The following is a 25,201-nucleotide window of genomic DNA, read 5'->3' as shown; positions in this document are numbered from 1 at the left end:
AGCACAACACAGGAGAAGCAAATGAGATAAGAATTGTTTTCCTTTTTCTCTGAGGCTTCTCAGCTTCCCAGGAGAAAATCCTGGGTGAAGGGATTTTTCAGAAAATGTGAATGTGGCAGTTGCTGACAGTGCATTGTTGCCAGCTCTGTCTTTCACAAAATCCTTTTTTCCCAGCAAGCAGATGGAAAACCCATGACCCCCTCTGCTGGCAGTCATCTCCCACTGAAATGTCATTTCAAGCAAATACAAAATTCATCCACATCATCAGTGTGAAATGAAGAGGTGAGGGGTTTCCTTGTTTTTTCCATTAATAATAAACCTGCCCTCTGAGACAACCTTAAATGAACCCCCCTGTCTGAAGGGGGATCATTGTCTGCTCTGCATGATGAGCCATGCTGGCTGAGCACCATCCTGTCCTGCTGTTCCTGCTGCTCTAGGCCTGCTGCTACTCCCTCCTGTCACATTTGTATTTTCTGGAAAAATCCCTTCACCCAGGATTTTCCCCTGGGAAGCTGAGAAGCCTCAGAGAAAAATGAAAATAATAATTATCTGATTTGCTTCTCCTGCGTTGTGCTCACATGTGGAATGTGTTTGGAGGTTGTTTACCCACAGGTGATTGTTTCATTGGATTCTGCTGTGAGTTGTTTTCACTCTTTGGCCAATCAGGGCCAAGCTGTGTCAGGACTCTGGAGAGAGTTACAAGTTTTCATTATTATCTTTTTAGCATTCTGTAAATATCTTTTCTGTATTCTTTAGTATAGTTTACTATACTATTCTTAATTATAATATAGTATCATAAAGTAATAAATCAGCCTTCTGAGAACATGGGGTCAGATCCATCATTCCTTCCTTCATTGGGGCACCCCACAAGTACAATTCCCTCCCTGGGGCTGGCTCTATTTCAGCCCTGCTGCTGACACTGGGAGTTTTGTGTGGCTGGGGCAGGCAGATGGTGCCAGGACATAATGCTGAGACTAGTTGAGATTTCAGAAAGAATTTTTATTGTTGTTGTTTTAGTGAATAAAGTTATTCTGCTGATTTAACTCATGGGTCTGAGGGCTGTGGGTCAGATTAATTTGTGCTTTAGCTGAGGGATCTGACAGAGGAGCACCTGCATGGGACAAGCTGCAGGACAGTAAAACATTTCTCATCCATCTCCTCTGCACTGGGAAGAGTTTGGGATTGCAATGTAGGGTTCTTTTGAGAGAAACTTCTGCATCTTTGAGTTTATTTAAAATATTATTATTCCTGAGTACTATTTTTAGTATGCTGTGGCAGTGAGAAGAAAGCATCTTCCAAGTCTGTAAACAAGACACTGTGGAAACTGGATAATATCCTGAGCTGGCACTGCTTGGCTATAAAACACTCTTCTCTGACACGGCCAGGATTGTGAAGGAGGATGATGCATGTTTATACACCAGTTGTGCTGCTGTAACTAGGAATTAGGGGGTTTGTTTAGTGAGGGATATTTTTTGTTGTTAAAGGATGGAATTGGTCCAGTTTGGGCTGTACAAAGCAGCTTTTTTAAGCTGGTCCTTCTGTGTGAGTTGAAAAAGTGTTGAAATTAAAAGAAGCCTTAATAAGGAGGAGAACTTGGAGACTTTATCCTAATTGTATGGATGCTTTCTGCATTAAAGCATTACCATAATGAAAATGTGTGTCAAGGGCTTTGCTGGAAAAGCCATTAAAACAGATTAGTGCATCTATCTGCACTATAAAAAGGTCTTTTTAGCAGGTCTGCTCATAATTCCAGCTGTCACCAAATGAGAGACCCCTGAAATGCCCCGTGAGCAGCTATTAAAACTGGGCAAGACTCAGCCACACGATCTTGCTTTGATTTCAGTGCAAAAAGCGCTTTGACCTTTGGGCTGTCATTGCTGGGGAACATCTGCCTGGAGGAATTAATGAACCCCCATTAGATGAGGATAATTGTCACCTCCTGGAGCCAGCTGGGGAGGAGGGTGAGGGCAGCACGGTGGGGTTGCTGTCACAAGGGGCTGGCCCTGGTCCCCTGACCTGTCCCCACCTCCCTGAATGCAAATTCAAGCTGGTCAGACAAAGGATGGTGTGACCCAGAGCCTGAGGGGGGAAAGCTCCAGCAAAGCTGGGGAGAAGGAACTTGCAGAGATCCACATTTAGTCAGGGACACTGGTAAAGGTGGGATGAGAAACTTTGGAGCGATAACAATAAGACCACAAGATTTTCACTGGAACAACTTTGATGTCCATCCCCATCGCCACCTCTAAAAAATTTGTGTTTTGTAAAAATAAAATCCTTACTTGTGACGGTGTTCACAGGGGTCTGAGGATGAGGGAAGAGATGAGGATCTGACTCCATGTTTCAGAAGGCTTGATTTATTATTTTATGATATATATTACATTAAAACTATACTAAAAGAATAGAAGAAAGACTTTCATCAGAAGGCTGGGTAAGAATAGAACAGAAGAGAATGATAACAAAGGTTTGTGGCTCAGACAGAGAGTCTGAGCCAGCTGACTGTGATTGACCATTAATTAAAGCATCTAAGATGGGCTAATCACAGATCCACCTGTTGCATCCTACAGCAGCAGATAACCATTGTTTACATTGTGTTCCTGAGGCCTCTCAACTTCTCAGGAGGAAAAATCCTAAGGAAAGGATTTTTCATAAAAGATGTCTGCGACAGAACACGATCTTTTCACTGGAACAACTTTGATGTCTATCCACATCCCCACCTCTAACAAATCTGTGTTTTGTAAAAATAAAATCCTTACTCACCTCTGAGGCTTTGGCTTAGGCGAAGTTACATTTTCACAAGAAAAATAAAATGAAGAGGAATATCTTGCCTTGTAGGCCATGGTTTCTCCCTGATCCCAAATGAAGTAACGGAGATTTAAGGACAGGGCTGAAGGAGTTGAGGAGTATCTGGGGGACTAGATGTAGGGGATATATATATATATATATATTTCTTTGCTGAGTACATTAATACATATATATATATAAATGTTATATGTATGTATATATATGTATGTGTATATATACATGTGTATATATATATATGTATGTATGTGTGTGTGTATATATATATATATGTATGTATGTGTGTGTGTATATATATATATATAGATATAGATATAGATATATATATTAGCATCAATGCATTTCAGTTTCTGTCCTAGTAACAATGCAGACACACCAGTCCCCAGAACCTTGTTTTGATCCTTTTGAGGTGGAAATATAAAAGGAATCCTCTTCCAGATTCAGGAGATGCATCTGAAGAAGGAAAAAAGGGGAGAGAAAGTGCCAGATCCTTTAACTTCTTTGAGAAATAATTTTAAGGAGGCAGGGGGGAGGAAATTAACAATTTTTAAAATACAAGAAAGAGGGGAGAGGAAAATCATAATTTTAACCTGTACCTGTCCTCTCTGCTCCTTTCCTTTGCTGAAAGCCTCAGGTTGTGGGTCAGATAAAGGTATTTGGGATTTTGTCTGTCTCTCCGTCCTTTAACAGAGGTTTATGTCATCTGGAAAATACACATTGCAGTCCCAAGCAGATAACCATGGCTTTTCATGGGTGAGGAGGGACAACTGTGCATCTATGAACTTGTGATAATGGTGGCTGCTCTAGCAGTGACAGTACATTTTTCTTCAGTGGTTTTGTTGTTCATATAACTTATAGTCCAGTTTTCTCCATGCAGATTTGTTGGGGAATTCTGGTTTTGTTTATCAGTTTTTTAATGACAGTGTAGGAGGGTGAGTAGCCACATGCAGCAGTGGAAGTGGCCACTTGGCAATTTCAGGGTTTGCAAGGGGTCAGGTTGTTTTAGCAGAGATGCAAATTACTGTTCTTGTGTTGAATCCTAAAGCAGGTGGAATCCTTCCTCAACAGAAAACGCCAAGAAAAGTCACATTATAGCTTTACTATTACTGCAGAGCACTGAGCAGTGACTGCAAAGTGCTGCTGCATTTTATTTTCTCCCATTTACAGCCAATTGACTGATCTGCACTCTCCAGGAACAGCCATGGGATTAGAACTTAATTATCTGGTGGCAAGGGGGGCAGAGACAGGTGTCTCCTCCAAGCATGGCTGAAAGGCCCTTTTATGTGCCTTATGAATTATGTTAAAATCAATGCTTATGATCTGTTTGTGCTCCTTGGCACTGCCAGGAGAGCAAAGGCCTTGTGGTTACCTGATTTAGCTCAGAAAAGCTGTCTTGTCTTTACACTACGCCATGAATTGCCTTTAAATCAGTTCCCTGGGTCTGGAAATTAACTGGTCACTGGTTATATGGGCTATATAGACTTTTCCTTCTTTGTTAGCACTCAAAAGTTCTGTCACAGCTGAGTCCAGCAAGAGGCAGAGAGTACCTGGAGGTTGTAAGAGCCCAAATGAGGGATGTGGGACTCCAGGGGCTCTCCAAAATGCAGTTTATTGTATACAAGGTGTTACAGCAGCCCAGGGTCATGGGTGACAGAACCTGTGCCTACAGATGTCAGAGACCCTTTGGTTTTGGTCACATTGCATTATATACTTTTCTTTGCTGAGTATATTAATACAGTAGAACCAACCTATACCTTAACTCTTATCTATAGCCCATCATAACTACTATAATTACCATATTCATGTTGCTGTTCTCCAATCACTAAAAGTCAGTACATTACAGTTAAAGCTAGAAGTTGTTTTTCAGTTTCTTTGCAGTGGAAAATTCTGAGACCTTTTTTCTACTTGCAGCATTTGCTGACTTGTTTGCCTGTGCTCTCTTGGCAGAAAGATTTTTGAATGTAGAATCTGAAGAAGGAATAGAAGTGAAAGCAAGTTTTGATATAGAAGAAAAGAATTGCTGAGCCAGTCTCACTGGATAATCAAGAAGGCAAAGGATGTGTTAGTTAGAAGGGGTTTTTATGGCTTAGAGCAAAGGATAAACCCACCTCAAATAAGATTTTTGTACCAAGCAGAAAGATAGCACAGGCAAACAAGGCAGCAAATGTTGCAAGAAGGAAGGTGAGTTATTCCTTAAGCACTTTTAACTTACTACTGTGCATTGTATATAATTAAATCACTTTTATTATCACTTTTGAAAGAAGCCAAGCAACTCAAAGAACATCCTGCTATTAATCCTAAAGAATACCCAGAGGATTTTTCCATTCTGCACCTGAGCTTGGATTTACATGATGGATTCATTACACCTCATTGAGGGAGGGATGGTGCATTTTTAAGCACACTTATAAATATGTATTCATCTGATAGACTGGAGGAACTAATCTGGGTTTGAGAAGGTCCACAGTGATGAATTTGCAAGCTCTTCCCTAATTGCCTCCGAGGGATAGGGTATGGATGGAAGAAAGGAGGAGCAGCTGGAGCTCCAGGGATTTTGTGCACATTAGTGATGCTTCAGAACTCAGCAGCTCAGTGGGAGCACCCAGTTTTCAGAGAGAGTGGAAAGAACTGCCAAAGTACAGGAAAATGGGAACCAGGCTGATAACTTGGCACAGAGGCAATCCACACATATACAAGGGGTACAAATAATCTGAGTTTCCAAGGCTGTTCGCTTCCTTTCCTCAGCATCTCTGAGCAATGCCACCTTCTCTTAGAAAAGACAGAAACAAAACCACAGCCTGCTAAACAAGCCACACAATTAGCAGAAATTTGCTGTACTTCTAGGTGTTCTTGTCCTCATTTGTTTTTATTAGAGATTCTGCTGCTGGCAGGTGACAGCAGACTGACCATCATGTGAGAAAGAAAAAAACCCAGTTATACCTAAAAATACTCCAAATTCCTCCCACCATGACCCTATTTTTGAAGGGGAGAAGAGATTTTAGCCCATAAATCTCAGCTTTGGGACTCCAAGGGCAGTTGCCCAGTTTTTCTGTTCCTCAAATTTCAGTTAAAGGCAGAACAGGCAGTGCCAGGAGAGCTGCAGAGCTGCAAGGCTGGATGGGCAAAAGAGATTTGATCTTTCAGATCAGAAACTGATCAGACTGATCCCTTTCCTCCTTGGAGCACATCTCTCCATCTTCCCTTTCCTCCTTGGATCATATCCCTCTATTCTCCTCACCTGAGAGCAGCAGGAGTTGAGGAAATCCTCTGGACAAGGGGCATCTGCACCTCTGGTGCCCTTCATGCTCCCTGCACAGACCCCCAGGAACATGCATTTAAAAATTTCATGCATTTAAAAATTTCTGCAGAAACTCCATTGCCCTTCCATTTGATTTGTGCTTTACATTTGTGCACCTCAGTCAAACCCAGATTTTATTCCCTTCCTGATTTCCCTGAGATGCTGGAGTTTCTAATTAACCAGAAAGGCTTTTTATTCCTTAAAACTCTCCAGTTATGAATAATTATACTAGCTCATAGACGAAAATTGTCTCTCTGCTTAAATTCTGTAATTCTGGGGGGGGACATGGGGGAAAAAGGCAAGCATGAAGCAGTGGCCCTTAGGTCATTTGCAACTTATTAATTTCAAGCAGGGCTCTTAGCTAGCTTATTAACACTGACTACGCTGCAGTGGAATTTAATGGCCAGGATATTAATTACCTTGCAGGCTCTCACGTATAGAAAATGGTTTATTTTTATTTTATGTTACAAAGCAGCTGCACCGATGGGGATCGTTCAGCGCTCTCAGAGCTGGGCTGTGCAGGTCCTTACAGGGCTGGTTCTGTCCAGGGTGGGATGGGGATGCTCTGAGCCCTCAGCCTGGCAGCTCCACCCTTCACAAACCAAGCTGGAAAGGGCATAAACCACATTGGATATGTGTGTGGCAGTGCCTTCTGCCCCTGGAATAGTCCCTGTTTGTGAGGAACAGCAGATTAGTCTTTACAAACCAGCTGTGAGGCTGCTGGTAGATAAAACCAGCACTGGGAGAGAAAAGAAACCATGGGAAGGATTCCACTGATTGATGAATGGAAAAAGATATTTGCTTTTACAAATAAACTTTATGTTTGCTGATAAATTAAAATAATGACATTGAGAAGTGAAAGAAAAAATGGTGTCGCCCTGATTTTTTAAGATTTTCTAATCCTTCTGATGTTGACATTCTTGTAGAGAACTTTCTCACACACTTTCTGTAAATAACTCATTGTTTTGCACTCTTTTATAGAAGAAGAGAAAGTTGATAGACTGTTGGTTTGTCCAGTGTCATTGGAGAGGTGACACTGTCACCCTCCAATCCTCTGTCACTCTTAGAAAACTATAAATGTTGGAGTCAGAAAATAAACTTCCCTTTTTCTTCACCTTCAGAACAGAGGTGTGAGCTTGTGTTCTTTCGTGTCCTACAGCAACACAATGGGGAAGAAAAACCCCTAAATTCCATAAGAATTAAAAATTAAAAGGGAGGGTTATACATTAGAGGGGAATCTTTGGTATCAGGCATTCTGGAAAGTCTGAACCTCTCAAGTGCCTCAGAAATGGGGAAAGAGAGAAGGGAAATGTGGCTGGAAATTGGGATAAAAAGGAGGCTGCATCCTCCAAAAATTGGAGACACCCCAGGGGAATGCCCCATGGCCACTCCCTTTATTGGAATAAAGCCAGAAAGGGACTCCTCTGTCTCCTTTTTGGGCATAAACCTCTGGTGTTTGTGGATTAGTTTTCCTAACAAAACCGAACTCAGTATTACTGTAATTCAACAGGTCTGCAGTGCAGAACTTGCTGCACAGGGAAAAAGAGTTTTTGTTTTTATTATTATTTCCTACCTTTTTTTTTCTCTCTAACAAGAAATAACTCACTTTTCAGCTGTTGGAAAAGGGAGTAATTGATCTAGAGCTTTGCAGTTTGCCTTCCGGAATGGTTTTATTCTTGATGTAGGAATAAAATTCTGTTAGGTCAAATACACAGCAATAAATACAAGAAGCACATTAACTTTAATATATTGGATTATTCCACTTGCTGGTGACAGGGAAAAAAACAAGATTTAATTCCCCTGGCAATGCAGGCAAAGAAAATCACTTTCCCTGCCCATGTTTTTTCTGTTAAGCCATTTTTGTCTGTCAGTGCTGGTGCTGCAGGCTTTGGTGGGGTTTAATTTTACTTTTTTATTTTAACCTGGTGTGAAAGTAGGAAGTATTTTCTCCAAGTAGATTGTTCACAAATTCTCTCCATGCCTTTCATTTCCAGCTGTTGCAGGCTCCTTTTCTACTGAGTTGTGTGGAGCTCTCAGCGCTGTCAGTAAAAGGGGGATTTTCAATGTTTTAGCTTCACTCTGCCATAGGAGTGGGGCTTCAGCACAGGTGTTCTCCTTTTTCCAAGTGTGCTGGTGTTGGTTCCTCTTCCTACCTTGAAGGTTCTCAGCTAAAACCAGGATTTGCTTTTCCATGCCAACTATTTCTGTGAAGTGCCACAACATCTGCTGCACCTTCCCTTGAGTCCCACACGCCATTGATGTCTCAGGGCTCCCATGCCGTGGTAAATGTACATTAATGACTCCCAAGTGATGCTCCTTGCAGTGCTGAAGCCTTTTCAGTCCTTGTGCTGAGTCTTCCCTCATTTTTCTGGGAGAGCAGTGATATTAGAAACTTTTCCCACAGTCCTTGCCCTTTCACAGATGGTTTATATTGGAAAAATGGCAGATGAGGAGAGGCAGGAATTATTTCTCTGCTTGTCATCATGGCAGACAGGTAGAGGATGGTTCTGCTATGGAGCAGGCAAATAGCAGAAAGACTGCAGCAGGGATTTTGGGTGAGAGAGGAATCATCTCAGCATGGTGGAGGAGTGTGACAAAGGATCTGCAGGGGTAAAGCCTTTCTAGCCAGAGAATTTTGAAAAAGACTGGACAGATCTGTGTCAGGAGAGGTGTACATCTGGGAAGGGATCGGAGTTAGACAGGAGAAGGGGACTCGGAGCAGGCAGGCTTGGGTTGTAGAGTTGGAAGTTTGAGTGTTGGTCCCAAAGCATCTCCTATGTGCAAGTCAGCAGGAGAGGCTGGGGAAAAGCAAGGAGGGAATGTCTGTGGGAACCCAGAGCTTCCCTCTGGCTGTCCAGGACCCTGCCAGGGGGCTCAGGGACCCTGGCACAGAGCCCAGAACACCCCTGGGTTTGATTATGACCCGTGGAGCAAGTTACCAACCTTAGATGAAGATCTGCAAGCCACAACAGTTTAAGGAGAATATTAGTGAAGTTATCACGGGGTGGAAAAGTAGATTTTGGGGTTTTTAGAATGGGGGTTCAGGGGGCAAGATGGAGGAATCTGGGCGTGTCCAGCCTTTCTCCTTCTTCTTCTTGGCCTCCATCTTGTGCTTGATGTTGGCACTTACAGATTGGTTTAGAGTAAAAGCTCACTATCTAACATCGGTGATAGGTATTGGGAAGTAATTGGAAATATTGCATGTGTAGTTTTTAGTATAAAGACATAACACCAACCTGAGGGCAGGCAGAGTGCCTGGGACTGTCCTGCTGGACGAACCTCAGCAGGGCAGGAGAAAGAATTTTATAGATAAACGCAATAAACAACCTTGAGACTGAGAAATGAAGAGCCCTGACTCCTTCTTCAAGCACCAGGCTGGGAAAAGAGACTTTCCAACTTTTCTTGGGGTCACTGTGACCAGCTAGAGACCCCGACAAGTGTCGGTGTGGGGAACTGAGTCTTTGTGGTGTTTTCATCTGTCCAGACAGAGTTACCAATAAAGCAATCTCCTGCACCAGCACACACACTCTGTCTGATTGTATTTGTGTGAGAGAAGAAAGACTCCAGGATAATCCTGCTGACAATTAATTGGCTTTTGTTCAGCAAGAGTGAGCAAGATCTCATCTTAATCTGTTTCATTATTCCTCCTTGTATAGCACAGACAACACAAGATTAGGTTTAATTTTCAAACAAAATGCAAAGTCATTACTCATATCTGGCTCAGGATTTTATCTGCTTCATTTTGCAGTGCTCGGTGTGTCAATATTAACGAGAGGAGCTGCATTATGCGTGGTGAGGTAGAAATATCACTGCTTGACTTCAGGACCTTCTGCAAGGATTGCAAGGAGCAGAGCTCTGATGCCATCCTTTCTCTGCTCTCAGCTCTTCAAAAAAGAATCTTCATGCTCAGGGAAACCTGGAGATAGATAGATATAGATGTAGATATATTATATAGATATAGATATATTATATAGACATCGATATAGATATAGAGATATAGATTATATACATATAGATAAGATTATATACATATATAGATATAGATTGTATAGGTATAGATATAGATAGATTAGATAGATATAAATAGATTAGATAGATATAGATATAGATATATGCATAGATTTATACATAGATTTATACATAGATATAGATAAATTTATATAGATTTATAGATATGGATTGTATAGGTATAGATATAGATTTATAGATAGATATAGATGTTATAGATTATATAGATATAGATATATAGAGATATAGATTTTTAGATATAGATACAGATGTAGATATAGATGTTATAGATTAGATATAGATATAGATATATAGATATAGATAAAATTATATAGATTTATAGATATGGATTGTATAGGTATAGATATAGATTTTTAGATAGATATAGATTATATAGATATAGATAGATATGTATAGATATAGATATATAGAGATATAGATTTTTAGATAGATATAGATATAGATACAGATGTAGATGTAGATATAGATTTATAGATAGATATAGATGTTATAGATTATATAGATATAGATATAGATAAAATTATATAGATTTATAGATATGGATTGTATAGGTATATAGATTTACAGATAGATGTAGATGTAGATATCCCACTGCATTTCAGTGCTTCCAAGCATGGTACATCTGCAGTGTGCTCTGTGGGTGGAATGTCACTGCCAAAGCTTCCTCCTCTCCCTGTCAGTGCCCAGCCAATGTCACCCTGTTCTTCTAAGTTCTTCTAAGCCTTCTGATGTTTACATTTTTGTGATGGAGTTCTCACACACTTTTTATGTAAATACTGATTGGTTTTGCATCCTTTTCTGAAGGAGAGGAAATTTGATGGACTGTTGGTTTGACCAGTGTCACTGGAGAGGTGGCAATTGTCACCATGATATTTTATGAAAAATCCCTTCATCAGAGTTTTTTCTCCTGGGAAGCTGGGAAGCTTCAGCTTCTCCCTGTTCTGCTACTTCGGAATGTGATTTGGAAAATTGTTTATCCCAGCATGTGAATTGTTTTTACTTAATGACCAATCCCAGCCAGCTGTGTCAGACTCTGAGTCAGTCACGAGTTTTTACTATTTATTCTTTTCTAGCCTTCTGTCTGAATCCTTTCTCTATAGTTTAGTATAGTTTTAATATATCATAACGTAATGTAATGTAATATAATATAATATAATAGACTTCTGAGAACATGGAGTCAAATTCTCATCTCTCACCTCATCCTGGGGACCCCAACAACACAACAGGCAATTTCATCCTCCAGTCCAGGGTCTCTTTTGGAATTCTGTAGTTTTTATTTCATGTCCTATTGCAACAAGCCCCTGCTCCTGCTGCAGTGAGATGTTTCCCCAGCATCCATCAGCCCAAAGAGAGCTCTTGTGGCTTTATTGCAGCCTCTCTGGGAGCACTGATTGCACTGTGCTTAATGGCTCTGCACAGACCCAGCTGCAGATGAGTTGCTCTGAGTGCCTGCAGGGGAGGTCAGCCAAGGGCATGGGTGATGGATCTGGGACTCCTGCCTGCCTGGGGAAGGCTGCAGAGCTCTGCATGCAGAGGGGATGGGAGTACCTGGGCATGGTGGGACACAGAGAGCCCTGCTGCTCTGGGGGAGACTCTGATGCATTTGTGGGGTGCTCCAGTGAAGGAAGGAATGATGAATCTGACTCCATGCTCTTAGAAGCTAATTTATTATTTTATGGTACTATATTATATTAAAGAATACTATACTAAACTATACTAAACTTTAGGAGCCAAAACCCAAACCCAGCATCCAGAGCGGTGTGATTAATTACATCTCTTGTGTGTGGCATGGCATGGAGAGAGCCAGCAGTGGCTCCTGCCTGCAGCCCGAGTGCCCTCTGCTGTCACCACCCAGGGACCCAGCTTGAGGAGTGATTTGCAGAAGATTTCACAACTTTTGTGAAATTTGTAAAGCCGGTGTGTTTATTACAGCGCTGGATGCACGTGGGGATCGTTCCCCTTAAATAACATGTGTACCTCTGGTAACTCCAGATCCTTTTTAATCTCCCTCTCTAATCCATATGCATGCAATTTCACAATAGGTTCATACATATTTATTCTACTGATTTCGCTTTATATTTGCCACTATATTTTTTTATCAGAAAGAACTCCTGGGTCATCCTGCCCTGTCTCCTGCAGCCTCTCTGTGTCTGTTTCAGAGTTCAAGGGGCCCTCCCTTGTCACTATAGGACACAAAATAACACAATGCTGCTCTTTTCAAGGTAAAAAAGGACTTTTTAATTTCTGACTCCAACATTTATAGATTTCCAAAAGTGACAGTGGATTGGAGGGTGACAGTGCCACCTCTCCAATGACACTGGACAAACCGACAGTCCATCAAATTTCTCCTCCTCCAGAAAAGAATGCAAAACAATAAGTTGTCTGTGAACCTTTGCTTCACACACTGCTGTGTGAGGAGCTCAGCTCCCTGAGCAATCCTTGTGCTCGCCAGGTTCTGTGAGACTTCCCAGCTGAACTCACTGTAGCTGCTCTCTCTGCAATTCCAAAGTGTGTCCCCAGTGTGGCATTCACATTCTCTGAAAAATCCCTTCAACCCAGGATTTTCCTCCTGGGAAGCTGAGAAGCCTCAGAGAAAAGGAAAACAATTCTTATCTCGTTTCCTTCTCCTGTGTTGTGCTCATGTGGAATGTGTTTGGAGATTGTTTACCCACAGGTGATTGTTGCATTGGTTTCATGTGAATTGTTTTGTCTCATTGGCCAATCATGGCCAAGCTGTGTCAGGACTCTGTAAAGAGTCACGAGTTTTCATTATTACCTTTTTAGCATTCTGTAAATATCCTTTCTGTATTCTGTAAAGCTGCACTAAAGGCTAAAGGTGGGTAAAGCAGCACTGCATGGCAGTGTGTGCAGGGTTAAGGGAAGGGAAACAACTACATTGTGAACTGATTCTGGTGCCTCCTGGGTCAGAACTGATGTTGAACTCACAGCAGAGCCAGTGACAAATGACCTGGAAGTGTGCAGCAGGGCTGGGCTCTGCAGAAGCCTTCCTGTACCTTCTCTGTGCCTTGAATGAATTCCCACTGTGTTTGAAATGCACTTGTGCTTGCTGTTACACTGCACATTAAATGCTTCCCATGGGTGCAGGGTGCTCAGGAACAGAGCATGTTCCTCTTTCAGGGACACCATGGAATTACACACAGCACAGTGACTCCTGATTGTGGAGAGAACTGGCTGACATTCTCCACATAGACAGAAAACAGATGCTTGAGCACAGGGGACAAATACCCAGTACAAAAGAGGAAATCCACACACATTTGTGTCACTTTATTGTGTTTGCCTGGACTGTGGTGTGTGTGGCACCCGGGAGCAGCTGTGCAGAAAGCCTGAGGATGCTGCATGCAGTGTCCAGGTGGGAGCTCCTTCCTCTGCCTGCAGGCAGCAGCAGCCACTACTTGTGTAAAGGGCACTTAAATGGCAGCCCAGGGAGGGAAGGCAGACACATGGACACAAAAATATACTTTCTTTAGGCAACACCAGCTCTGTTAGGGGATGCTCTTCTGAGTGGAATAACTAGCAGTGTTGCCCTGTTCTTCTAAGCCTTCTGATGTTTACATTTTTGTAATGAACCTTCTCATGCACTTTTCTGTAAATAATTATTGTTTTGCATTCTGTTCTGGAGAAGGGGAATTTGATGGACTGTTGGTTTGCCCAGTGTCATTGGAGAGGTGGCACTGTCACCCTCCAATCCACTGTCACACTTTTGAAAATCTAGAAATGTTGGAGTCAGAAATTAAACACCCTTCTTTTTACCCTGGAGATTCCAGTGTCTGTTTTATTTTGTGTCTTACAGTGACCCTAGCAGGGACAGTCTTGGCTCAGGAAAGCTTAGGGGTCTGTTCAGGATGGGGCACAGAGCCCTGAGGGTTGTCAAGAAGTTCAAGTGGGAGGCTGGAGTGCTGTCTTGTCAGCAAGCACAGGGCAGAGGCAGATGTGTTTTCTTGCAGACACGGCCAGCAGAAGTGGAGCGAGGCCAAGAGCTGTCTGTGTCCTGCCAGCAGAGTCACACTAGATGACCAGGAAGGGCTAAATGAGTTTATTTTCATTTGTTTCTGGACCCTATTTCAAATTTTTTCTAACTCAGTACTCTAAATTGTTGTAATCTCTTTCTCTGTCCACCAGCAATTACTCTCAGATGCCATCTCTCTGAGGGAGCCAAATGAAGCCCCAGGGCTGGACATCAGACATGTTTCTCTTTCCAACACTTCCCTTGATAAATGGAACAGTGTAAAGGAGAAAAGGATTCAACCTCTCTTGCTTTGCATTATCACTAAAAATTAAACTATTAGTGTAGACAGCCAAGCTAGAGCCCCTCTGTGGTAAACAATGTTATCATTTTATAAATGCAAGAAGCCAAGGTTCTCACTGCAGGTCATGGAAACAGCTGAGAATTAGGCTCTGGGTTTCCCTGATATGTTTTGAGACACAGGGTCTGTGGTTTTCTTTATTCTTTTCTTCCCACTCTAACTTCCAGGAAATATACTTAAGGAATCCCTTCAAGTTAAGGAGTGCCCAAGTCAGGGGAGCAGGTAGGAGAGATGACTCAGGCTGGGTGCTAGGCATTAGAGACTAACAGAGATCTGCAGGGTTTTCAGGTGATCTCCTGTCTGACAGAGAACACCAGTGCACATGGCGAGGTGCATTCCCAAATTCATTCACATTTTTGCACGGTCCTCTTGAGCTGGTGGCTCCTGGCGCCTTGCACACACATTCCTACGCAGGAAGGCCAAATGCTCTACAGCCAGCAGCAGCACCGCGCAGAAACCATCCAGAGGCTGGGGGATGGATGCCCTGAGGGAGGTGAGCTGCAGCATGCAGGTCCTGCTGAGCAGGGCTATGGCTCCAGGGTCACGCTGCTGCCGGTGACGCGGGCGCCGTACCAGCCCTGCCAGAACAGCGTGTCCTGCCCGCCGTGCTCAAAGCGCACAAAGCGCACCCCGGGCCCGTAGCTGCAGAACGTGTGAGAGATCTGGGGGACAAGCGACAAAATGGGTGTTAGTAAGTGTCAGACCTGTTGCGGTGTGTTGCAATGTCCTGTTTTAGATTTCCAGGTCACCTCCCAGGTGTGGCAATACCCGTTCCCCTTCCCCCTCGCCCCTTGCTGAGTGAGTCCTGTCAATCAGACTTAACATTCCAACAAGGCCGTTGTGTGGTTGGTCAAATTCAAAGGATGCCCATCAGGCCTGGGGGTCATTGGTCTGTCTAGGTGTCCCTCGCCCCTTGAGACCCCGCCCCCCCCACCTGGTTGGTGGCTCACCTGTCCCCTCCCCTCCCCACTCCCTGAGCTTAAAAGGTGAGTCCAGCCATGTGCTCGCGATTCTGTTGGAGGTCTTCCCAAGATTCAGACCTCTGTCACCATGGAATAAACCACTGCATATAACCCTCTGCAGAATCCTCCTTTTTTCTCTTCACCTTCGCCTGAAGCCTCTTCCTAAGGTAAACAGAGTCCCTAACAAGCCTGGACTTGTTTAGTGCCCAGCTGAAACCACCGGCAAGCTAAAGGTGTCTCTGGGGTGAAGCACCACAGAAGCCGCCTTTGGCTCAGCAGCGAGGGTCAGACTGGCCCAGGCTAAATCTAACTGGTAATATTGGGATTCGTATTCCAATAAGACCACCACAAACTGATCATTGTTCAGTGCACAGAGCCCTCAGCCCGCTGGGCACAGGCAGACCTGCCAGGCTGGGTAACAGTGGGAGAATTCACAGTGGGAGAAGCTTTGATCCCATTGTTCCAAGGGCACTGAATCGCTCCCAGGTGGACATTGTGGGTCCAGTTGTGGCCCCTCAGTTTGGGAAGGACATTGAGAGCTTAAGCATGTCCAAACAAGGCTGGAGAGGGGCTGGGAACACAAACCCTGTGAGGAACCACTGAGGGAGCTGGGGGTGTTTACCCTGGAGAAAAGGAGACTCAGGGGTGACCTTGTCACTCTCTGCAACTCCTGAAAGGTGCCTGAGCTCAGCTGGGGCTGGGCTCTTTCTCCAGACAGAGCTAGAACCAGAGCACACAGCCTCAAGCTACCTCAAGAGAAATTTAGGTTGGATATTAGGAAAAAGTTTTTCACGGAAATAGCAATAAAGTTCTGGAATGTTCTGCCCAGGGAGGTGGTGGAGTCACCATCCCTGGGTGTGTTTAACAAAGCCTGGATGTGGCACTGGGTGCCAGGGTTTAGTTGAGGTGTCAAAGAACAGGTTGGACTCAATGATCTTGAAGGTCTCTTCCAACCTTGTGATTCTGTGACATCTCCTGCACCTTACACCTGCTAGTGGTGACTCAGCAAGTTTCCTGTAAAGCAGCCTCCCTTTTCCTTTTTCAATCACGGGATCATGGCTCCAGAGAACACATGACAGAGCCTTCTCCTCCCCTTGGAAAATTCTGCTTTAAAATATTCCTGATTCATGTAGGTTGGGGTGTCACCTGCTGAGCCCATACCTGTAACTCACCTCAGTCCAGCTGCCATCATTTCCCTCTGGGATGGTGACAGTGTCACTTTTGTACTCAGCCAGCACGTCCTCATCCTCAGAGAGCAGCTTCACACACAGCTCATAGAGGCAGCCAGCATCACTACGTCCTGCATACCTACAAGGAGAGCCCAAGGTGTTGGCATTACCTGTAAGAGCTCTGCAAAGGCTCCACCACGCTCACCAGGTTACTGCAGCCTTGCTTTGAGATGGAAATCTGCAATGGTTCTGAGCCCAGCCCACCACCCACCCTCACTGACCACAGGAACCTGAGCTTTGGAGTTCATGTGCTCCAACAGTTTAAAGCCTGTGGGAGCTGCCTGTGAGCCCTGTCCCACATCCAGAGTCCTGGGAGCTGAAGTTTTAGGGCCCAATATATATATTTATTTATATAATTTTATATATATTTCATATATATATTATATATATTTATATAATTTTACATATATAATATAGTTATGTAGTTATGCATATTTATATTTTAATATTTTATATCTATTTTACATATAGTTTTATGTATTCTAATATATTTTTATATATTTATATATAAAATGTATATTTTATTTAAGTATTTTAATATATTTTAATCTATTTTAATAATTTTTCTATTTATAGATTTTTATATATCATATATTTATTTATATAATTATATATATTATTTATTTATATAATTTTACATATATATACTATAGTTATATATTTATGTGTATTTATATTTTTATTTCTATTTTATATACAGTTTTATATATTTTAATATAGTTTTATATCTATTTTATATATTTATATATAAAATGTATTTTTATTTTAAATATTTTATATTTTTTATAATTTTATATTTATAGATTTATGGATTTATTCATTTATATAATTTTTATATATCATGTATATATATTTATATAATTTTACATATATATAATATAGTTATATATTTATGTGTATTTATGTTTTCATATCTATTTTATACATAGTTTTATATATTTTTATGTATAGTTTTATCTATATTTTTATGTATAGTTTTATCTATATTTTATGTATAGTTTTATCTATATTTTATGTATAGTTTTATCTATATTTTATGTATAGTTTTATATATATTTTATACCTTTATATATAATATATATTTTTTATATTTTTAAATATTTGTAATATTTTTAATCTCTTTTTTCTATTTTTTTATTTATAGATTGAGATGGATAGATGGATAGACAGCCTATGCCCTCCCTCTCTTCCTTATCTTTCTTAACCCTCTGCCTGTCCCCAGAGCCTTCCTCAATACTTACCAGTCTCTTACCATGATTTTAGGCTGGCTTGTATCCATCAGCTCTTCCCAGTAGCCCTCAGCCCTCAGGTCAATGACCTGAGCCTTTCGACACCACCTGAAACACAAAATGTTAATTGGGATCACATTCCCTCCTGGGAGAACCAAAAATGCCCCCTTTCCTGAGGGAGAGAAGAAAGCAGCCTTACTCATAAGATGTGACAAAGTATTTATGGACTTCTTCACTAGGAAATTCTTTTCCAAAGTCCCCTGGGAGCTCTTCAATTTTCCAGCCATCACCTCCATTCTCTACCTCTCCCCAGTGCTCCAAGCCTTCTGCAAGTGGCAGAAAAGAGACTTGGATGAGTCCTGTGGCTGTGGGGAACTTGACCATCTCCCACTGGAACCTTCCTCTGGCTTGTGAAGGTTTGATATTAGACACAGCACTGATTTTATATGTGCTGAGATGGAGATGTTTGTTATATGGAGATGTTTGTTAAGTAGAGGTCAGGCAAAAACCTTTGGTCTAACTAATCACACCAAACTTTAACATTCCCAAAAAGTGGCTGTGTATGTGTGGGTTTAAGAAAGTACTCCAGGGAAAGAATTTAGGTATTCTGAACAGTGTCACAGCACACAAACTCTGGGGACAGGTGCTGATTGCTTTGTTTCTAAGTTTTCTAAAGCACTAAGTGGTATTTTCTGAAGCAGTAAGACCTTAAACATCAGGGTTTTCAGGAGGCAAACCTGGATGTTGGAAAAGCTTGCAGAAGGTCGCTTGTAACAAAATGGGGAAGTTGTGTTGATGCTGCTTTGGTCTATGATGTGTGAAATTGTTGCTGCTTGGGTTGTGAGGCTTGGTTACTGCTGCTTATTGCCAAGCAGCTTACAGCTCTGGCAAGTGAAGGTCACAGATTCAGAATGATGGCACATGGGGTGTGTGCCCAGTCTCTAACATGGGCTGAGGTGAGGAAGGAAAAAACATGATTGTTTTTTCTGAGCTGCTCCAAGGAGAGAAGCCTGAAGGGCTTGGTGAGCTGAGGGCAGACTCACCCCTGAGCTGGGAAAGGCTTCATCTCTCCTGTCATGGCTTGGCAAGAGGCAATACAGAAACAAATGCCACAGCCATTACTGTGTTGGATGGTTTCTACAAAGGACATGTCTGTGTCTCAGACATGATTTAGATCCTTGCAGAGGTTAGATAAAGTGAATGTTATGTAAAAGCCCTTTGCAAAGGCTGATTATCAAGAGGTTTTGTGCTCATCAAATGATTTGGCTGCACAGATTGAGTGACTTGACTCTTGGCAAGGAGAAAATTCTGCAACCTGACAGCAACCAAGATCTATTTTCAAAGACTAGATAAACACAATTTCAGTGACTGGCACCTCTCGTCACCTGAAGCTTGTTGTAATGTCTCTCAAGGCTGATTATCAAGGGCCTTTGTGCTCATCAAATGATTTGGCTGCACAGATTGAGTGACTTGACTCTTGGCAAGGAGAAAATTCTGCAACCTGACAGCAACCAAGATCTATTTTCAAAGACTAGATAAACACAATTCTCAGTGACTGGTCACCTCTCTGACACCTTGGAGCTTGTGATGCCTCTCACCTTCACCACATGGGTTCTTGATGAGATTCCTCCTTTTCTTACTGAGGAAGTAGAAGCTTTGCCAGTTCTCCACATCTGACTCTGCTCTGGTGAGGCCTTCCTGCTGACACTTGAGGACCCACAGGGCAGCTCCATCCACCAGGTTCCTCCACTGGCAGCAGACCAGGCGGCACACCAGCACCAGCTCCACGGCAGGGAGGGAGGCCAGGATCCGGACCAGCACTGCTTCAGGGAGGGACTCCATCCCTGGGGCAGCTGGGCACAGCTGTCTGAGACAGGGTGGAAAGCAATGGTCAGGGTTTCCCACCCTCAGCAATGCCAGACACGGATGCAGGGGAAAAAAAGGGAAAATTAATATGTTATCTGTCATAGACATATTTTATGAAAAATCCTTTCGTTAGGATTTTTCTCCTGAGAAGCTGAGAAGCCTTAGAGGAAAAGAAAAACAATAATTATCTGCTGCTGTGGGATGCAACAGGTGCATCTTTGATTGGTCCATGCTGGTTGTTTCTAATTAATGGCCAATCACAGTCAGCTGGCTCAGACTCTCTGAGAGTCACGAGCTTTTTATTCATTCTTTTCTATTCCTTGCTAGCCTTCTGATGAAATCCTTTCTTCTATTATTTAGTATAGTTTTAATATATCATTTCTTTTAATATCATATATATGATAAAATAATAAATCAGCCTTCTGAAACATGGAGTGAAGATTCTCATCTCTTCCCTCATCCTGGGACCCTTGTGAACACCACCACAGTTATCTGAAGACAGGATTTTTGATTCCTAGCCTCAAGGTCTCCTGTTCCTCATTAGATTAATAGCCTAAAGCAGATTACTATTTGTATATTCTAATTAAAAGCCCTGAATTAAATCTGCCCACAAAATGTATGTATTTGAACACTGAGTTTGTTCATTTTCCAGGCTGGACTCAGTCCTTCCAGAATCTCTGCTGCTGCAAAAATCAACTTCCTAGTAATGATTTCCTCTGCAGAGGAAGGCACAGGGGTGCTTGTTCTGCCTTTAAGAACATCCCTGATTACAAATGCTGCAAAGCAGTACTCAAATATCAGTGTTAAGCTTCTTGCCAGACATCTTTGCAGTGGTTCATTCCATATCTGACAGCCTTTCCCTCAGAGTGCTGGCACTTAATCAGGAGCCTGTATAAAGTAAAGGTCTGAGCATAACTGAAAATAACTCAGCTGGTATTTTCTAATATTCTAATGTCTATGGCCTCATTATTGGAGGAATAAAGTCAGAAGGGTTTGCTCTAACTCCATGTGCTAATTCTGGACTCCAAGCAGCTCTCTGCTGCCCTGAGGCCCCAGGTGCAGGTGCTGCAGGACTGTGGCAAGATGAGTGTGCAGATTCAGAGCCCGTGAGGGATGCACTGTGACACTGCTTTGATGTCAGCTGAGTCCCGGTGCTGGGAAGCTGCTGAGATTGCAGCAAACTGCATGGATGCAGCCAAACTCCTCAGGAATGACTCATTAAACCTGGAAGAGCACTAAGAACAGAGGTGAAATACTCTGGCATACAGCTAAACAAAATACAGCAGTGCCAAACCTGGTAAGGAAGGGAAGAAACTGGGAGTCACTACTGTTGCAGCATCCTACATCTAGAGTTCAGATGCGTCCTCTATCTGCACTGCATCCAGCAAACTGTGATTTAAAACTCCCAGACAGAATTAGTGATTTCTTATTCTCCCCACACTTCCAACCCTCAACCACAATCCCGACGGCAGAAACGTAATTTTTTAGAAGCAGGCGGGAGGGATCATGCTGGTTTCATCTCGTACAGGAATTTCAGAAGCCTCTCCAGCTCCCTGCGTGCTGACAGAGCACTGTTAGCCAGGCTTCCTCCGGCACTCGGAGAAGGACGGGGGCTCCTTTCCTATCCTTTTTCCTTTCCTATCCTTTTTCCCTTTTCTTTTTCCTTTCCTTTTTTCTCTTTTCTTTTTCCCTTCCTTTTTTCCCTTTCCTTTTTTCTTTCCTTTTCCCCTTTTCTTTTTCCTTTCCCACCCCAGCCAAGCACCCAAACCGGGACGGCTTTGCATCACGGCCACTCTCCGGGCAGCGCGCATCCCCTGATGAGTTCGGGTCACACTCCTCCTTCCCCAGGAGACACCCCGGGAATCCCGCGGAGGCTCAGGAGGGACACCGAGCGCTCTTACCTGATCCGCAGGGGCCGTTCCGAGCTGGGCTGCACCGAGCACGGCTCACGGGGGTGGGGCGCCTGTCTGAGAGAACCGGGACCGGTCAGAGAGAAGCGGGACCCACCTCGCGGTCCCGCCTTGTTCCGCACGGGTCTGGTCAGAGAGAACCGGGACCGGGCAGAGAACCGGGACCCGCCCCGCGGCCCCGCCCCGCCCCAGGCCGGCGGCCCCGCCCCAAAGCAGCTCCGCTCTAAAGCAGCCCCGCCCCAAAGCGGCCCCGCCCTAAAGCAGCCCCGCCCTAAAGCAGCCCCGCCCCAAAGCGGCCCCGCCCTAAAGCAGCCCCGCCCAAACGCGGCCCCGCCCCGGCGGCCCCGCCCCCTGGCCCCGCACATCCGCGTCCGGAGGCGCCGATGGGCGGAGCCAGGTGGGACCGAGCACCGGGGACCGGGTTCGGGGGTTGCGGCGGGAGCGGGCCGGGGGCCGGGCGGGCTCTCCGCGGCGCTGTTAGTCACGAGAGGAAATTGCCTTCCCCTCCGGCAGCTCGGCCCGTCGTGCCGCGGATCCGCCCTCGCCCTCCCGCGGGCCGCGGCCTGCCATGACCAGCATCGGGGACCTGCCCGAGGACGTGCTGGTGGAGCTGCTGTCGCTGCTGCCCGCCCGGGAGCTGCTCCGCACCTGCCGCCTGGTGTGCTCGCAGTGGCGCTACGTGGTGGACCTGAACACGCTGTGGAAGCGCAAGTGCCAGCGCGATGGGTTTTATCGTCAGAGCTATGACAGGAGCATCTCGGACTGGAAGATCTTCTATATGCTCTGCCACATGAAGAAAAACTTACTCAAAAACCCTCGTGCTGAAGGTTGGTTTCGTTATTTATAATAAAGGACTAAGAGTTTCTGAGCAGTCTAAATGAGTCATGCCTCAACTTCTGCTTGTGCTGTGGGACTGTCCAGCTGTTGGGTTTAGCTCTGCTAGGTCAGATTTATAGCTCAGCTCCTGCAGTAAAACTGCTGTAGATAGATACATAGATATGTATTTACCAATACTTTGTGGTTTTAGCCAGAAAAATCTGGAGTCATAAGGCCCCAGTACAGCAGGCAGTGACAATTAATTTGCACTGCAAGTACAATGGGGTAGTGAAACGATCAGGGATTGGATTAAACATTTGGGCAGCTGGAGAACTTTTGTTACCAAAGACTTGACTAATATAACTACAGTAATCCTACTTTATTGCTGCTGCTGATTTTCTGATGAGGTCAGAAATCTGCTGCCCGCTGTCCTAGATGCTGACAGCCACATAAAAGTAATGACAGCATAATGACAGGAGTCACTTACAGCTGTAGGAGAAATACAGTGGATCTGAAAACATCAGGTAGCTTCCTAAAATTCTCCTGTTGCTGATTCTAACAAAAGCTGAGATCCTGCTGGTAGCTGGAGTGAGGTCCTAACCCTCACCTTGGACATCTGTGTTTTTAGAGAACTTCCAGCACTGGACAATTGATGCCAATGAAGGAGATAAGTGGAAAATTGAGGATCTGCCTGGAGCTCATGGAAGTCATATGTCAGACCCCAGAGTACAAAAATACTTTGTCACTTCATATGGGTAAGAACTGGATTCCAGTGGAACTGGGAAACCTGCTCCCTCCCACCTGCCTGAAAAGGCACCATGGTTAGAAGGCTGGTGGCAGGTCCTGAACCTTAGATCACCTGTGGGAAAAGGAAGGAGCTTCATTAACCCTTTATACCAGTTAATCTAAAGAGATGGGTCCTGCTGAGAGAATTGATCACAGCAGGTGCTAAATTTCTCTGCCTACCAGGAACTTCCTGTAATTTTTATAGTTAGGATACTCCACATGGAATCCCTGCTTCTCCTCTCCCAAAGGTGGTGGAGAAAGGTTGATTGAGAAAATCAACTGTACTTACATGGCAAGGTCAAAGCTCTGTAAGCTTCAGGAGCGGTGGGTGTGTCACACAAACAACTTGTAATAAAAGCTGTCACCAGAGGAGGATCAACAGCTTTTACAAGCACTAGGCACTGGTTTCCTGTTACCAGTACATCAATACAGAGACTCCTCTTAATCCAGCTTGTAGGTAACTATTCTTTTTATCTTGGGGTGAAGCTAATTCAGTTCATTTTCTTGTCAGGTTCTGGCTATGGAAAAGGCAGGGTTTAGCCAGGTCAGCTTTGTGGGCCTTCGGGATCTGGGTGGGTATTAAAGCTGTCAGGGAAAGGACAGCAAGAGAGAAGTGTTCTGTAGAACTATTTCTATGTCTGTTTCAGGCCATGCTTCAAGTCTCAAATCATTACCCTGGATAAAGAAGGCTACTGGAATCAGCTGATGGATGAGATACGGCCTGAAATTACAGTCAAGGACTGGTGAGTGGAAGCACTGAAAAGTAGAATTTCTAGCATTGGTCTAGAGGTAAGCTAGGCTTCTGGAGCTTTTCATGCCATAAAATCAGTTCTTTATTCTTTGGGAGTTATTGAGTGAAAAAGAAGCTAAATCTAAATTTACTTAATGGACTACACGGTGGCAATCCTGTGAAGGGTGGGATAGCTGTAACTTCCACAACTTCTCTATAGCTATGGGGATGACACTCCTTTACTCCTTTTCCTCTGCAGACAGGGATCCCCTTGGAGACTGCTTTTGAAAAATAAAGGCCACTGAATGCTGTGTATACAGCCCTGCTCCTTGATTCCTCCTGCCCCTCCAGGTACGCTGCCAGGTTTGACTGCGGGTGCCGCTACGAGCTCACCGTGAGGCTGCTCTCCAAGGACTGGATCTGCCTGCAGGAATTCCATCCTGAGCCAGTGGTCATTGAGCAGTGGAGCGATGCCCAGTGGAGAGAGGTGAGCAGCAGCCAGGGAGGCAGGAGCTTCACTGCAGTGTTGTGACACTGGTGTGTTGCAAGTCTTACTTGGCCAGAAGTGCCAGTGGACTTTCTCTGCTCTTCAGCCTCCCCTGCTCTTGCTGTTGATGATGCTGAAGAAGCAGTGGTGTCCTGAATGAGACAGCTAATATTTTTAGGTGCCCAGCATTTTCTATAGAGTATCCTGTGGGCTTCTGTGTTGTTTTAATGCAGTCTTTTAATTGTTTCTTGGTTTTATGTAAGATTCTGTCTAAATAATTAAATAACAAGAGCAGATTTCAGGGCTTTTTTTGATCAAAAAACTGTTTTAAAAATAGCAAAGTATTGCAGACTTAACTTTTCTTAAACTGCTACAGGTGTTTAACTGGTTTGATTTGCTGTACATTCTGCATTAGATGTTACTTAAACATGCACTTAAAAATCAAGCTTAATGTTAGTGTTACAGTTTGATGCTGGCACGATGTCAGCTCTGAAATTAAGGTTTATCTTTTATAGATGGGATAGCTTAGTTAGCTTAACACAGATAGGATTTTGGGGAGAAGGCTGAGTGAGAAAAGCTTCTTTCCTCCTCCTGTCACCCTCTCCTCCCCAAAAAAACAGGGTATGGTGCACTTTCAATGAAAGCTATCTAGGCTCAGGAAGAGCTCACTCTAAGACTCACACACTGTAGTTTTTCTGAGCTTCTAGGTGAACGCTGATTTATTCAGGCAAATTAAGA

At 43.7% G+C, this 25,201-nt stretch overlaps 2 protein-coding genes across 2 annotated transcripts in view; one reads left to right on the top strand and one right to left on the bottom strand.

Annotated features, from left to right (window-relative positions):
- Nucleotides 1–14,154: 14,154 nt before the first annotated feature.
- On the bottom strand, nt 14,155–21,756 carry FBXO2 (F-box protein 2). Its single transcript, XM_064730820.1, has 7 exons — nt 21,742–21,756; nt 21,636–21,697; nt 19,467–19,735; nt 18,068–18,194; nt 17,881–17,976; nt 16,583–16,718; nt 14,155–15,110 (listed from the first exon to the last, which is right to left on the bottom strand). The coding sequence occupies exons 3-7, from the start codon at nt 19,708–19,710 to the stop codon at nt 14,976–14,978; spliced, it is 738 nt and encodes a 245-aa protein (XP_064586890.1). The 5' UTR covers nt 19,711–19,735; nt 21,636–21,697; nt 21,742–21,756; the 3' UTR covers nt 14,155–14,975.
- Nucleotides 21,757–21,999: 243 nt separating this feature from the next.
- Nucleotides 22,000–25,201, top strand: part of LOC135456748 (F-box only protein 44-like) — a 6,056-nt gene continuing 2,854 nt past the window's right edge. Inside the window, exons 1-5 of the mRNA XM_064730817.1 lie at nt 22,000–22,041; nt 22,158–22,471; nt 23,089–23,215; nt 23,894–23,989; nt 24,328–24,463. Coding sequence (XP_064586887.1) covers nt 22,028–22,041; nt 22,158–22,471; nt 23,089–23,215; nt 23,894–23,989; nt 24,328–24,463 — 687 coding nt within the window. The 5' untranslated portion in view covers nt 22,000–22,027. The remainder of the gene's footprint in view (nt 22,042–22,157; nt 22,472–23,088; nt 23,216–23,893; nt 23,990–24,327; nt 24,464–25,201) is intronic.

Source organism: Zonotrichia leucophrys, chromosome 21 (genome assembly GCF_028769735.1).
Source record: "Zonotrichia leucophrys gambelii isolate GWCS_2022_RI chromosome 21, RI_Zleu_2.0, whole genome shotgun sequence".
NCBI lineage: Eukaryota > Metazoa > Chordata > Aves > Passeriformes > Passerellidae > Zonotrichia > Zonotrichia leucophrys.
This window is presented reverse-complemented; position numbering and strand designations above follow the sequence as displayed.